This window comes from Condylura cristata, unplaced genomic scaffold, assembly GCF_000260355.1.
Source record: "Condylura cristata isolate star-nosed mole 26May11 unplaced genomic scaffold, ConCri1.0 scaffold00023, whole genome shotgun sequence".
NCBI lineage: Eukaryota > Metazoa > Chordata > Mammalia > Eulipotyphla > Talpidae > Condylura > Condylura cristata.
Window position 1 is genome coordinate 7,524,013 of NW_004567124.1, and position 15,113 is coordinate 7,539,125.

At 40.4% G+C, this 15,113-nt stretch overlaps 1 protein-coding gene across 2 annotated transcripts in view; it reads right to left on the reverse strand.

The window, feature by feature from the left end:
* The window catches only part of ZNF609 (zinc finger protein 609), a 167,968-nt gene extending 156,405 nt beyond the window's left edge, over positions 1 to 11,563 (reverse strand). For both annotated transcript variants that reach the window (XR_001145724.1, XM_004687682.2), the window contains exon 1: positions 10,703 to 11,563. Coding sequence is in view for 1 of the 2 variants with exons in the window: in XM_004687682.2 (XP_004687739.1) it covers positions 10,703 to 11,449 (747 nt within the window). In the remaining variant the exon portion in view is untranslated. The remainder of the gene's footprint in view (positions 1 to 10,702) is intronic.
* Positions 11,564 to 15,113: the final 3,550 nt, after the last annotated feature.

Below are 15,113 nucleotides of genomic sequence, written 5' to 3' on the forward strand. Positions count from 1 at the left end.
AAAAAAAACTCAACCCAACAAATCAGCTAACTTAGGGAGTGATTTTTATGTTAAAAATAAAAGGATTTTTTCATCTAAAAAAATTCTAAAACAATAAGGTAAAATTTAATCAGTTAACATTAATAGGCATGCTCTACCTTGAAGACTACAACTCAGAAATTTAATAATTCTCCTAATTAAAGGAACAATGAGAAGTCAAATTCTATAGAAATGTATTGCTAAATAGCTAACTCCAGCACAATGAGCAACGAAAAAGGAGACTGGAGGAAAATCTTAAGTAAGCTGTAAGACACTCAAGGACCACATGATACTGAAAGTATAGGCAAGATGCAAGGACAACCCTTCTAAGGGAGTAAGGAATTCCCAGAGGCTGTATAGAGAAGCCAAACTCCTTTTCACAAAACAGTAATGGTTTTTAACCAAGAAATACATTAAAAGCAGCTGATGACGTTAAAAAAAACATAACTAGGGTCCCCAGTTCTACAGATTTTATTTCTGGAAGATACTTTTACTTTTTTTAAAGCTTCAGATGTGATTGTGACATACTCCTCTAGTTGAAAAGTCTCAGTATCAGCTTTTTTTGCTTGTTTTTTGTTTTTAGTATTTTATCCCACTTTGGTTGGTGTATGACCAGTATTTATACTCCTTTCTATAGCACTATCTGTACCCTCTTTTCACGAAGGTTTGTTTTGGTGCAGAGCTAAGTACCTCTGAAAGAAAACATCACCTAAGAAGTATTTCTGAGCTGAGTGAACTGGGTTCCATGGCTAGTTCCTGCTTATCTAACATTGCCACTAGGGCTGAGATCCTGTGGTCTGGAATTTAAAAAACAATTAGAGTACCTTGCACACACAAAGTATACTCTCCCAACCGATGGCATTTCAAGTTGAAAACTAAGCCCATTCAAATATCTAAGAATTGCCTTTTTCTTGTAGCTAGTGACAAATTCACAATAGAATCTCAATCCTCATATATTTTCCTCGGCTATTGAGATTATCTGAAGGAGCTCTGATCCTTTCAAAATAAAATCTGCATTCTTCAATGATTAAGGGAGGAAAGAAAAACTTTCTAAACTAAAAATCATGTTTAATGATTTTCTAATCCGTAGAGAAATAATTCAGAAGGTCTGGGCATATACCAAAAAACTTTCTAATGGGAAATAGCTAAGAGCCATGGTTCTTCAACCTCAGATCAGCCTTCTACCAAAATGGGTCCAACAAATCCTTCCAAACTAACCAATCAAATAAACAATGAGACCTCAAATCTTAATGGTATCAAATGCTCTGAATCAATCTGTTCTCCAGCCTTCCTAGAAACCAGTTAGAATTACCAGTTACCATAAAGCGGGAGTTAGAATATTAACTCATAAATTCATTATTTTCTAAAACCTCCAGTCCTTTCTCTTAATTTCACAAAAACCTTCTACCTCAAAGATAATAATATTGTAACATCATCATCTAACACTTACTGAATACTGACTATATACACTGTGCCTTTAATCTTTATCACAACTAATCTTCATAATAGCACCATGACATCAGTACTATTATTCACTTTCACACTGCAGATGGCAAAAGTCCCAAAACTCTTGTATATTACTTTCAATTTTGGATTCCTGTCAGTCTGTCCACAAAGGAAACAGGCATATCTGAATACATTCAGGGAAAAAAATAATCATACCTACTTGTTCAGAGCTACCTTTTCTACTTAAGTTTTTGATAAATTTGATCTTTGAGGGTAGGATATATATCATAGAGTTGTGATACAGGCCCTCAAACTCAGTGTGTATCACAATCAGTGAGAGAACTAATGTTAAAACACAAATTGGAGAGAATAAATTCTGCAGTTTATTTGGCAGCTTGGGGTGGGGTCCCGTATTCAAATTTCTAACAAGTGCCTACCTGTTTCTGTGGTGTGGGGACCATTGCTTTATAAAAAGGTAAAAGATGGGCCTCCCTGGTAGTGCAGGGGTTAAAGTCACAGCACTATGATGCTATCACCACTGCAGCATGAGTTTGATGCTCTGGCCAGGGAGCTCACCCACATGCCATAGCAGACCTCTCCTGTCTTGCTCACTGCTCCCCTTAGCAGTGTATTTCAATAGATTCCACCTATTCTGTTCCCCACTCTGTCTCTGGTTAATCCTCTCTCCCTCCTCCGCCACCCAGACAGTTCTGGTCTATACCCCAGTTCTTGTATGTATAAATAAATAAATCTTTAAAGAAAAAAAGGGAAGGTTAAGGGAAATTATCCTCTCTCACCTTAGCTATCACTTCACTAGGAAACACTTCACTATATAGTGCCTCTAATAAGAGAGACATTTAGGATTTAAAATCATCTCCATGGTATGAAATCTAGAAGACTCCTCTCTTATCTCTTCCATCACAAAGACCACACTGGAAATGTTTCCAGAAAAAAGAAAATTAAGGACAGAATGTCGTGAACTATATATGTTCAAGAACCTCTTTAACATCTACATTTCATTTCTTCAGCCTGAAAAAGTGCTTCCTTTGGATCTCCTATGCCCAGAAAAGTGCTAAAAGAAAAGAGAAGTAGATTGTTTCATAATACTAAAAAAAAAAAAATAAGTAAAATGAGCACAGGTTCTGAAAATAAATAAAAGTTGCCCGATAAACAGAAAATCTTGGATGTTATCGTTATTCCTGTCTATCTCTCCTTTGACACATTATCTCACAAAAAGCTATTCCCCTTATCAAGGCTAACTTAAGTCTGTATTTTCCTAGGTAATCGTTGATTATATCCAGTGTCATCTAGAATAAATCCTTCAGGGAATAGAATTTGTTAAAAATGTCTCCTCAGTCAGCCAAAGAAGCTTCTTACTTGGGTAAGTGTTCTCAACCATGACTAAACTGTACCAAGAGAAATATATTTTAAAATATTAATATGGCCTGGCACCTTCCTGATGCTAATCCTTCCAGGCCCATCTCAATGGCACAACTGGGAAATTAACTGAAGAGAAAAGCAATCTTCCTTCTGCTCTCTGCTTTCAAACGCTCTTCTACAGCATTGTCATGCACGGACTTATTCTCTACACACACACAGAGATAGAACATGCGCACACACACACACACACAAATAATTCTCGGCATGAACCAAAAATCAAAGCCTAACCCATGGTTTTTAAGTGAGCAAGTCCAATTTCCTTCTTTGTAGTCCTTGACACATGCTGGCTGGGAGCTGTCTGTATTTTTTTCCGCCTTGTTCCTGCACCAGAAGGCTCTGCACTGCAGGTCAGGGGATGATAAGGAAATGAACAGTGTAATTTCCAAGGCCTCTGAACACAGCCCTGTCAGCAGCTCTGGAGGCGGGTTACTTAAGCATGGCTTGAAGAGTGAAAACCACAGAGAAAAGGGCTCCGACAGCCAGCAGTGGCAGTAGTTCAACTGTGTATGTTACTACCACCTCCAGTGTGAAAGCCCAAGCACTGCTGCCTCCCTGGATGAGTTGTGCTGGTAAAAGCCCTTATACCCAAGTGGCAAAAATACAAGTTCACACTGGGGAAAGAAGAATAAGAAGTAGGACTTAGATTCCTCATGCACACTTGTGTAGAAACAGAAATATTTAATGTTCTTCCAGTATACACAAGATTGCACACACTGGCAGACCTACAGTGACATCCATTTAACATCCCCTACTCCACAAGAGGATATGGCCAGAAAATAAATACAATTTATCTGAAATCTGAAATGCAACAGGCCATTTTAATATCCTCTGAAGCCAATGTTTGGTTTCCCAAATCCTCAAATCCCACATAGGTATCAGGGGCACTAGAACATATCACTAACGTGCTAATTCACCAACCCACATTTGGAAGTTCTCCTGAGCATAGCATTGAAAGTCTTATTAGCCAGTATGTTTTATTACCCATACAAGGTTTACAAAATACGTAGAAAATTGCTATATTTCAGTACATTATTGCCAACGGCAGCCTGAGACATATTTCAACTCAAATCATGTTTTCCTTTTTTCGTAATGTTTACTGAAAGCTTCCTATGTGCCAAGCACTGTTCTAAGTGATTTACAGAAATTAACTAACTTAATCTTCCAACAACCCTGTGTAAAAAGTATTGTCATGTTCCTCACTTAGCAGATGATGAAACAGTTAACTCGATTAAAATCATTCAGGTAATATGTGGTAAAGCTGGAATATAAACCCAGACACTCAGGTTGCAGATGTACACTCTTTAAAATTAAAAAAAAAAAAAAAAAAATTTTTTTTTTTGGGCCTTCCCTGGTAGCATGGCGAGTTAAAGCACAGCACAAAGAAGCTTAAGCCACTTCCGCATGAGTTCGATCCCCGCCTGCCCCGGAGGAGATCCACATGGCGAGGCAGACCTCTCCTGGCCCACGGCTCCCCTCAGCAGTGTACTTCGTCGATCTGCCTGTGTTGTACCCCACTCTGTCGCTGGTGAATCCTCTCACCCTCCGCATCTCTGGCCTGTACCCCAGTTTTGTACGATAAATAAATCTTTAAAAATAATTTTTAAAAATTTTTAAAAGAAGATTTATTCATGTATGTATACAAGAACTGGGGTACAGGCCAGAGGTGCAAGGGGTGAGAGGATTCACCAGAGACAGAGTAGAAAGCAGTACAGGAACAGTAACTGAAATAAATACACTGCAGAGGAGAGCAGCAGGTGAGACAGGAGAGGTCTGCAGCGCCATGTGGGTCACTTCCTGGCTGGGGACTGAACTCGTGCTGCAGTGGTTGCAGATGACTTCATAGTGCTGAGCTTTAACCTCTTGTGCCACCAGGAAGGGCCTCAAAAAATTTTTTTTTAAGATTTTATTTATTTTTGTGTAGAAGAACTGGGATATAGGCCAGAGGTGCTGGGGATAAGAGGATTCACCAGAGACAGAGTGAGGTGCAGAACAGGCAGATCGACTGAAATACACTGGTAAGGGGAACAGCAATGAGACAGGAGAGTTCTGTTTGCCATATGTGGGTTAGCTCCCTGACCAGGGATCAAACTCAAGCCTTAGCAGTAATAGCACTGAGACTTAAAACCACTAGGCCACCAGGGAAGCCCTGAAGTTTAAAGTCTTAACCACTTAGTTATAAATGAAGTGTAGATGTGAAATATAAGTTGAAAAGGCTGATATTTTAAGACAGAAGTTGTTCGCAATGTATACCTTATAAAGAAAATCCACAGTGGTTCTCAAACTTTAAAGAAGATAGCAATTATCTGGAGAGTCTTTTGGAAGTGCAGTCTTATGGCCCACTACACATAAAACGTATTTAGCAGATGTGGCATAAGGTCCAAAATCTGCATTTGTGAGAGTCAGGTGATAGGATGCACATGGTTTTATGGGCACACTTTTAGGAACTCTGCTCTAGATAGTAAACTATAAACTCAAAAAGCAGGGATCACCTCTGTTTTACGCACTTATAGATACCCAACATAAAACACAGTAAGTAGAATCTAATATGCACTAAATTGTAATGGTATTTAACAGTAAATCACCTCTTTACACAATAGTTAATATCCACAATATATGAATTGCAAAATATCCAAAAAGCACAAGAACAGAGTTTATTTTCCCTTACCTGCCCTGCAATTGCCAATAAAGACGAAACTGGAATATCTCAATAATTACAATGAAAACCTGTAACCAATCAATATCTCTTTTTCTCTGTAAAGCTCATAATGGTACTTAATAAGTAATTTAGGCTCAAAGATCCATTGTTTTTGGAGTTAAAATGTTAAAATAAGTATGAAAAACAAATGAAAGCATCTAGGCATTTTTGAGTACCTGAGAATTTACATCCAAAGGTAGTCTTTGAAGTGGTAAAATAGGGAATCATTCATGAATTAAATCACAAAGTAACAATATGATGTTAGTACTTTATATTCAAAACTTTGATGCCTGGCTTTCTCACTGACTACATGTGAGAACCTCAGCAAGTCACATTACTCACTGGTCTTAGTTTCCTCTTCTATGAATTAAAGAGATTAGAGAAGATGATTTTTCTCTGGGCCCTCTTTGGATTACAACATCTAAGCAGAAAACAACTCTGAAGAAAAAATAAGTTAAGCTCAGGCTTCACTATAGTTAGAAAGTGCATCTGTCCCATAAAAACATCAACTTCTTAATTTTTTTCATGAAGGAAAGGACTTGAGGGCATTTGACTTCAGGAAGCATGGCTAGCTGCTATGCCATCAATAACTGAGAAAGAACAGTTAGTGGAGGAGGAAGGTGTTAAGATAGAGAGCCTTGGAACAGAAGGAATAAAAGAGAAAATGACCTTGGTTGGGCAATGGGGAATTGCAACACTAGAGAGCTGAGCTGGAAGGCATAAACTAGGGCAGGAAAACAAAACCAAGGGCAAAGGAAGATGTTCTTCCAACATGGGATGAGAGCAAGCATGATCTGAAGGTGAGAGAGCAAACACATTATCATTTTCTTTGTATCCTAAACTAATGGGGGAAGTGGTAATATCATTCTAAGAGCAGTAAAAGCTGAGTCAGACAAGGGGAAAGCAGACTGTAGTGCTCCCTCCTTACAAGAACAACAGCAGAAGCTAAAGAAGCAAAGGAAGCCTCTGATTCTGGTTACAAACTTCTAGGTACTGGGTCCTCCTTGGTGGCACAGCGGGTTAAATCACAGCACTAAGAGGCTAAAGCCACTTCAGCATGAGTTCCATCCCTGGTCCTGGAGGTGACCCACATGGAACGGCAGACCTCTCCTGACCTGCTCGCTGCTCCCCTCAGCAGTGTACTTCATCAGTTGGCCTGTTCTGCTCCCCACTCTGTCTCTGGTGAATCCTCTCACCGTCCCTGCATCTCTCACCTGTACCCCAGTTCTGTTTATCTAAATAAATAAATCTTAAAAAAACAAAAAAACTTCTAGGTGCTTTAGCCACTACAGCCTATTAGCTACTGCATATGACTTTTTTTTTTAAAAAAGGACGAGTCCTCCCTGGTGGTGCAAGGGGTTAAATCACAGCACTATGAAGCTTTCTGCAGCTTTCCCCTCCTGTCTGACCCACTGCTCCTCAGCAGTGTTTTTCAGTAGATTTGCCTGTTCTGCTTCCCAATCTGTCTCTGGTGAATCCTCTCACACCCTGCACCTCTGGCCTGTACCCCAGTTCTTGTATGCATAAGTAAATAAATCTTAAAAAGGGGGGGGACAAGGGGAGCTATCTTACCTTAGTCTTTCTTTTTTCCTGGCCAGTCCAGCACTAAGCTTGGGACATTCAGAGGTGCCCTCCCTCCTCCCTATCACCCCTTCTATCCCTAACTTATCCTATCAATCAAAACAAAGGGAAGGAAACAGGCAGGAGCCAAAAGGTTCTGTCTTATTTATTCCTCAACATTTCCTCCCTCCAACTCTGTGACTGGCAGGAAGCACAAGGAATGAGTGTTCAATAACAATGCCAGGCAGCAGGAGTTAAGAGTCATCTCTGGTCTTTCCTTCAACTCTGGAAAACAGCACAGAGAGCTCCCCAGAGGTGTGGTGGAACAAAAGTGGGATCCCCTGGAGGGAAATCCACATCCTTGGTAAACTGAAAATTCCTCAGCCATAACTTGAGAAGGTTACCTTCCTGAGATATCCTGAAATAGATAATTTGAATATTCAAATCTTCCTTATTAGCAAGTGGCAGATAGGTGATCATTCTATCCTATACCATAAATTCAGCTTGTCTTCTCTATTTCCAAAGTTGGGAGAGGGGGCAGAAAAGGATGACTCCAGTGAAGACATTTCATAAAATTGTTTTCCCTCTTCATGATAGTTTCCAATTAAGAGAATATAATGCCTAGATTATATCAAAACATGTTTTATTGTTTTTTGGTTCTGCTGGTTATCTGCACATAGAAGGAACATGCAAAACCAGTGAAGCCTTGGGCAAGACCACATCTCAGAGAGAAAATCTTTACATGTTTTCAAAGATCTTGCTTATTACTAGTCACCAGACATTAACTATGTACCTATTATATCCCAAAACCTAGAGTCCCTGTTTCTTAGAAGCAAAATTCTTTCCCTAACTTTTTTCTTTCCCTTGCCCCACTCCAGAAACGTTCTCTCCGCAGTGTTTGCATCTCCTAGCAATTTACAAACATTATTTAAATAATTATTTATTTTGGGCTCTCCCTGGTGGTCCAGCGGGTGAAAGCACAGCACAAAGAAGCTAAAGCCACTTCAGCATGAGTTCAATCCCTGCCCCAGAGGTGACCCACATGGCGCAGACCCTCTCCTGACCCGCCTGCTGCTCCCCTCAGCAGTGTACTTTGTCAGTTTGCCTGTTCTGCTCCCCACTCTGTCTCTGGTAAATCCTCTCACCAACCCTGTGCCTCTGACCTGTACCCTAGCTCTGTATGCATAAATAAATAAATCTAAAAAAGAACTATTATTATTATTATTTATTTCAGTGATCGAAGTCTTTATGGAAAGGCACCTCCCAGAACCAGATTGTTCCAAAGGTAAAAGAAACAATGAAAGGAACTGTGAACTACATAGCAAATTTTCTGTTTCTGAAAGTACTTCCTAGCAATTTTATCTTTCTTCCAAAACTGAAGCCCATTCTCTCCTATTCTCTCTCATTCCACTGTCCCCATTCTTATAAGACAAGGCTTATAAGACAGTTACATTAATAGGGGGCAAACTTCCCTGTACCGATTCAGTACAGCTGAATGTACTGAAACTGTCAGTGCAATTAGAATCTGAAGGACAGTCACACAACCAGTGTGACTCTATGAAAACATTTGTGACTCTATGAAAACATTACCTCTATGAAAACATTTGCTTCTCTGCTGGAAACTATCATGGATATTTAGACTTAAATAAAACAAAGCTAAGTATCATTAATTCTTTTACCCACAGACGACTGGTGGGCTTAAAGATCACAGCATGAGTTAAAAATTATAAACAGGGCTCTCCTTGGTGGCGCAACAAGAAGCCACTGTAGCACGAGTTCGATTCCCACCCAGGGAGCTGACCAACATGTTGTGGCAAACATCTCCTGACCCACCCGCTGCTCCCCTCAGCAGTGTGTTTCAGTACATCTGCCTGTTCTGTTTCCCATTCAGTCTCTGGTGAATCTTCTCACCCACCACACCTCTGGCCTGTACCCCAGTTCTGTAAATATAAATAAATAAATCTTTTTAAAAAAATCTAAACAAAAAGGAAAATGAAGGCCACACTCAGAAGTAGCCAGTTTTTAGCACAGGAAGAACAATGATTATAAATGGATATATGGCAAGAGTTTCCTGAAGCCGGATGTAGGGAACAGTGTAATGGGCCTGGAACAGAAGCAAGAACTCCTCGTACTGCTAGGCCTTTTTAGAAAAGAACTATCCATCTGTACCCCAGAAAAAAAATTGTAAATCACAGCCAGCACAGGATGAGCCAAGCTAGTAACCAGCTGGAACTTTGCTGAAGTGGACTATAGCATCTGCCACCTAAACACAGGCAGTCTCTCTGGCAGAATCCACTGGTAAAAGGGACTGAACCATTGTGTTTATTAGTGGAAGAAAATTCACAGCTCTGTTAAAAGAGAAGCCCAGATGTCGCTAAGAGCTAAAGATGTGCCAGAGGCAAAGACCAAAACACCTACAGCATAGAAAATACAAACTACCACTGGGATCCAAGCAATGAAAGGACACCATTACCCAAACGTATACATCCAGCCTCTATTTATTAACACTTACGTATGGAATAGATATTCCCTGTTGCAGCTGATGTGATTACAAAGAAATCAATTTATTCTGCTTCCACTGGGATCAGTTGAAAAAGCACAGGCAAGCAGAAAATCAGAAGCCAATAACAGCTCATCACCAGGCCAGCCGATTTGTAGAAAATTGTAAGCTGACCTAGACTCACACCTACTTGCTCCAGCCCTGCAAGCTCCATTTCATGAGACATGAACTAAGATCATCTTCCCAGAGGAGTGCACCTCCTGGGGCTGCAGGCACCTGTCTGTCCAATTCAAGCAGAAGGCAAAGTATCATTACTTTGTTTGGCAGCTATTAAACCGGCAGGAGACTTTGATTCCCAATAGTTGTGGGAGATACCTGGCCAAGAGCAATACCTTTAGTGGCCAAAGTGTCTTTCAAGGCCAAATTTTCACAGCCACAATACCAACTCATAAAGACTGATTATATAACTCGTACAGTCTGTACCTCCTGCCCCTTAAACTATGCCCTTTTGCTTTTCAGTAGCCACCAACAAAACACTTGGCAGATAATCATGCCATGAAACTTATTTTACCCTTTTCTCTTTCAGAGACCTAGCAAGTCTGTTTATTCCATAAGAACAGCACTTTATACAAATACAAAGTCTATTAAAGTTTATCAACTTATATTTATTAATGACTCTTGAGGATGAAATGCCAGTCAAGCTGGGATCCACATAAATGTTGATGCCAACCTCCAGCAACAAATGTCTGAGGTGGCACAAGGACAAAGTGGGAAGTGCTAAACTTGACCTATAGAAATTGATTCTATCAAGAAGCTGCTCCCAACACATACTCCATTCCAAAATGTCTAGGCATGCTGTTAATGAATCTGTAGGGAATCCCCTATTTAAAACCAAATCACATTATCATTACCAGCTGCTCTGACCTTGTAAGTGGTCATTACCCACAAACTGATGCACCTCCCACAGAATACACACAGCATTTGGCAATTAGTCCAGGGAAGTACTGACTGGCAGTGGGCAGCCAGATTTGGCCACCTCTTACCTTTTCAGACTTGACTTTCTTTAGCGGGCGACACTCATTCTCCCCTTCCTCTGGCTCCGGTTTAGCTCCCAAGGGATTGAGCGCTGCCCCAGGCTCAATAGCTATACTCCCAAGTGGCTCCACAGCTCCTGTGTCCACCCCTGCACTTCCATCATACTGACCACCCCGTCCGCCCAAGGGGACTGGCTGGAGGACCCCAGGATCCTTTTCTGAACAAGTCCCCACTCCTTCGCTTCTCTCCTTCTTGCTCTTAGATGAGCTGTTCTCTTTCTCCTTTTTGGAGCCGGCTACACTGCGGGACGCCTTAGCCGCCTTCTCTGAGCTCTTGGGAGCAACAGCAGCAACCAGGCTTCCTGCATTGGCACCATCTCCTGAGCGTCCCTGCACCTCTTTCTTGCTAGCTGCCCCCTCACTCGGAGTGAACAAGGAAGTCCCTGGAGTGGGTTTGCTAGAGTCTTTTCCACTCTTATTCCTTTTGGATTTTGATTTGCCTTCCTTCCCTTGAGGACCTGGCACTGGGGTCACAAACTTGATGTTGTCTGGTAGTGTGGCCACAGCATTAGGAGCTGGAATCCCCACCTCCTTTGAGCCTGACATTTCCAGTTTCTGCTGGTCCTTTTCCAGATCGGCGTCCAGGTCAATGATGAGATTCCCTACTCCAATGTCCCATTCATCCCCACTGTCGTATGTCTCAACCGGGTTTGCATCCACTCCTTTCCCTCCGGAGGCTCCACTGCTCAAGGACATCTTAGAGTCAACGTCCCACCTCAAGATTCAAGGCTCTTCCTTGCCCCAGCTTTCCTATTTTCAGCTTCAGCTATGTTCTCAGACCTGCCACATTGGTCAGTACATGCCCAGTGGACAACATCATTGCTGGAAAAAGAAAATTTAAAGAGCTGTTAAAGGAAACAATACAGGCAAGGACACAGGCTGAAATAAACTCCCACACAAAACAGACCCTTCCTAGGTACCTATCACATCACAATGGACAAGACAAACAGGTTCAATTGTATTTCTAACCAAGTCACACTGAACTGGGGGAAAAGTTAAATCCTACTGCATCTCCCTTGAGGAGAACACAAATTTTTCAACTGCCCGGATATTCTGTGGTAAGTCTTAACTGAGAGTCCTCTACAGGTAGTTTCCCACTCCTGAAAGACTTATTTCTACTACCACTGCCAGCTGGCAATTCTCCCTCAATCAATACAGGCCCTGGCACATTACAGACTCAACTCTATTCACATCACCTTTCTCCTTGAGACTCAATAAGAGACTCAAAATCCCAAGGTTTTAAAAGTCCTCTACCAACAGATCCTAGTGAAAAGAATTTAGATTCCTTGTCATTGGTACTGTCAGGGAGAAAAATTCTTATGATGGCTAAGCGCAAAACCAAAAACAAGCAGAACTGGGAAAAATGCAACTTCAAGATAGCGGGAAAACATCAGCAAGATAATCCTCAGAGAGAATTTAACCAACCAGCTTAAGTTTAGAGAAATAAAATCAATCTTACTAAACTACAGGCCTTAAATTATGTTCACACAGCAAATTTAATGTTACCTTTCCCACCTTACTAAAATACCAATGACACACACACAAAAAAAAGAGAAAAGGTATCCTATCAATAATTGAACACTTCTAAAAAAAAACCACAAGAATGTAAGGTAACTTTCCACATTCCTATATGCATTAATAAAGACAAGAACCTCACCATATGAGACAGATTAACTAAATAAGAGAAGTGTACACTTGTAATAAAGGGCAATTTATATCTCTCCAATCTCATGAATTATTTAAAAGACCTGGGGAAAGTATCATCTAAAATACCTGACAGCCAACTTATAGCATACAGGTACTACTTTATGACGAAGCCAAGAATTCTGTTCTTGCTCACACCCTGTCCACCATCTTTCTATATCCATTTAGAAAAATAACTGTTATAAGATAAAGGAACAGAAAGAGCAAACAACACATCCTACATGGTGAGTTTTTAACAAAGAAATGCTATCGATAGGACAGAAGTCCGACAAATTGCACTTTTCCCACCTACTCTCTCAAGCCATTATGTCAAAGAACCAGGTACAGGACAAGAGAAGATGTCATCCCAGGAGAGAAGGGCTGTATCAAGTGAATGTCTACTAGCAACTGAAGAGAAAGGTGGCATGTTAATCTATATGGCTGACCTGGTGCATGGAGCTGGAAGGAAGAAGTAAGACATTAAATCTAGCTGCAAGTCTGAGAAAATACACCCTTTAACCAAGTAGAGAGCTTAATGCCAAAATCAACCAATCACTGATGGCATCAAGTCTACATAATCTTACTTCATAAAAGGATGAGCAAAGTGTGGGAGATGCATGATGTAAGAACTATGAAAAAAATAATTTCTTTTACCCTAAAGTACACAGAATCCTTAAAATGACACCTCTGAAAATGATCTAGAATCCTAGGAAAATTTTAGATAAGTATTTGGAATCCTCAACATTATATAAGACTTAATAGTAGTGTACTATGTAGTCATTCTTAAACAAATTATTAACTCCATGCCACAGGACTATAGTAGGGAATAAGGCAGTGAATAAATAAGGCAGTGAACAAGATGCTGAAAAGAATTCTATTATGTGGGATAGAGCATTTTTTAAAATAACTGAATCTGTACCATAAAGGATTATCAGACCATACTCCTCTCCACAGTAAACCTTTGCTTCTCCAGAGCAGCACTGTCATGAGTATGAATAGATGTGATTTAACCATTAAAACAAGCCCACAACAGATAGCACTAAACAGACACTTCTCCACAGTAGACACTATGGAGACAGCCAACAGACATATGAAAAAATACTCATCATCACTTGTCATCAGGGAAATGGAAATAAAACCACAATGAGGGAGCCTCCCTGGTGGTACAAGGGATTAAATCTCAACACCATGAAGCTATCTGCAGCCCGATCCCCGGCCAGGGATATGACCCACAGGGCACAACAGACCTCTCCTATCTCGCCCACAGCTCCCCTCAGAAGTGTATTTCAGTCAATTCACTTGTTCTGCTCCCTGATCTGCCTCTGGTGAATCCTCTCACCCCACCTTACACCTCTGGACTGTACCCCAGCTTATATGCACAAACAAATTAAATCCTTAAAAAATAAAACACAGCAACAATGAAATACTGCCTCACTCATGTGAGCATGATACATGTCAAAAAAGATCAGTAATAATAACTGCTGGAGAGGGCATGGAGAAAAGAGAACCCTGACACACTATTGGAGGAAACGTTGACTGGTCTAGGCCGTATGGAAAGCTGCATGGTAGTTTCTCAAAATATTAAAAACATCTACCTTTTTACCCATTAATTCTACTCCCAGGTATCTAAACATGCAAAAACACTAGTTTCAAGAGATATATGCACTCCTATGCTCACTGCACCACTACTCACAACAGCCAAGTATGGAAAACAACCTAAGTTCCCAACAACAGATGAGTAGATTAAGATGAGGTACATAAACACAATGGAAAACTACACAGCTATTTTTTTTAAATGAAAATTTTTTAAAGATTTATTTATGCACACAGAACTGGGGTACAGGCCAGAGTGGGGAGCAGAACAGGCAGATATACTGAAATACACTGCTAAGGAGAGCAGTGGGCACATCAGGAGAGGTCCGTCACACCATGTGGGTCACCTCCTTGAACTTGTGCTGAGGCAGCTGCAGCTAGCTTCACAGTGCTGCACTTGAACCCACTGTGCCACAAGGGAGGGCCCCAAAAAATGAAATCTTACTGTTTTGGACAACATGGATGGCACTGGAGGGTGTTATACTAAGTAAAATAAGTCAAGATGAGAAAGACAAATACTGAATTATTTCACTCATGAAATACAAAAACAAACAAACAAAAAAACAAAGTAAAAAAGAAAATCAAAACAAAAACAAACAAACAAAACCTTAGAAATCTGACTGTAGAATTGAGGCTACCAGAAAGGGGGGGGGGGTGAAGCCAAAAGGACAATGGTGGAAAATTATGGGTACTCTGGTGGTGATATCATGTTATAACATACATCTGAAGAGGTATGGAATTGTACCCCTCACAAACATACACAATGTTGTAAACCATTGTGACCACAAAATACTACAATTTAAAATAAAACAAATCCCTTTGTTTATTCTTAGAAAGACAACATAGCTTTTAAAAAGAGCTTTAAAGGGAAAATAAGGTCTCTAAATAACAGGATGATAATGGTAGATGCTGGGGGAAAAATATGGGATATAAAGTATAAGACATATAAAGTATGCAAAAATGGTAGTGCTCACTGAGCGCTTCTAACAGCTTTTACTTTCCTGTACTGTCTGACCTGTGTATGAGCAGGATAAAGAAAGTAGGCCAGTAAGGGAGAGACAGCATATCAACTAAGACAAAATGA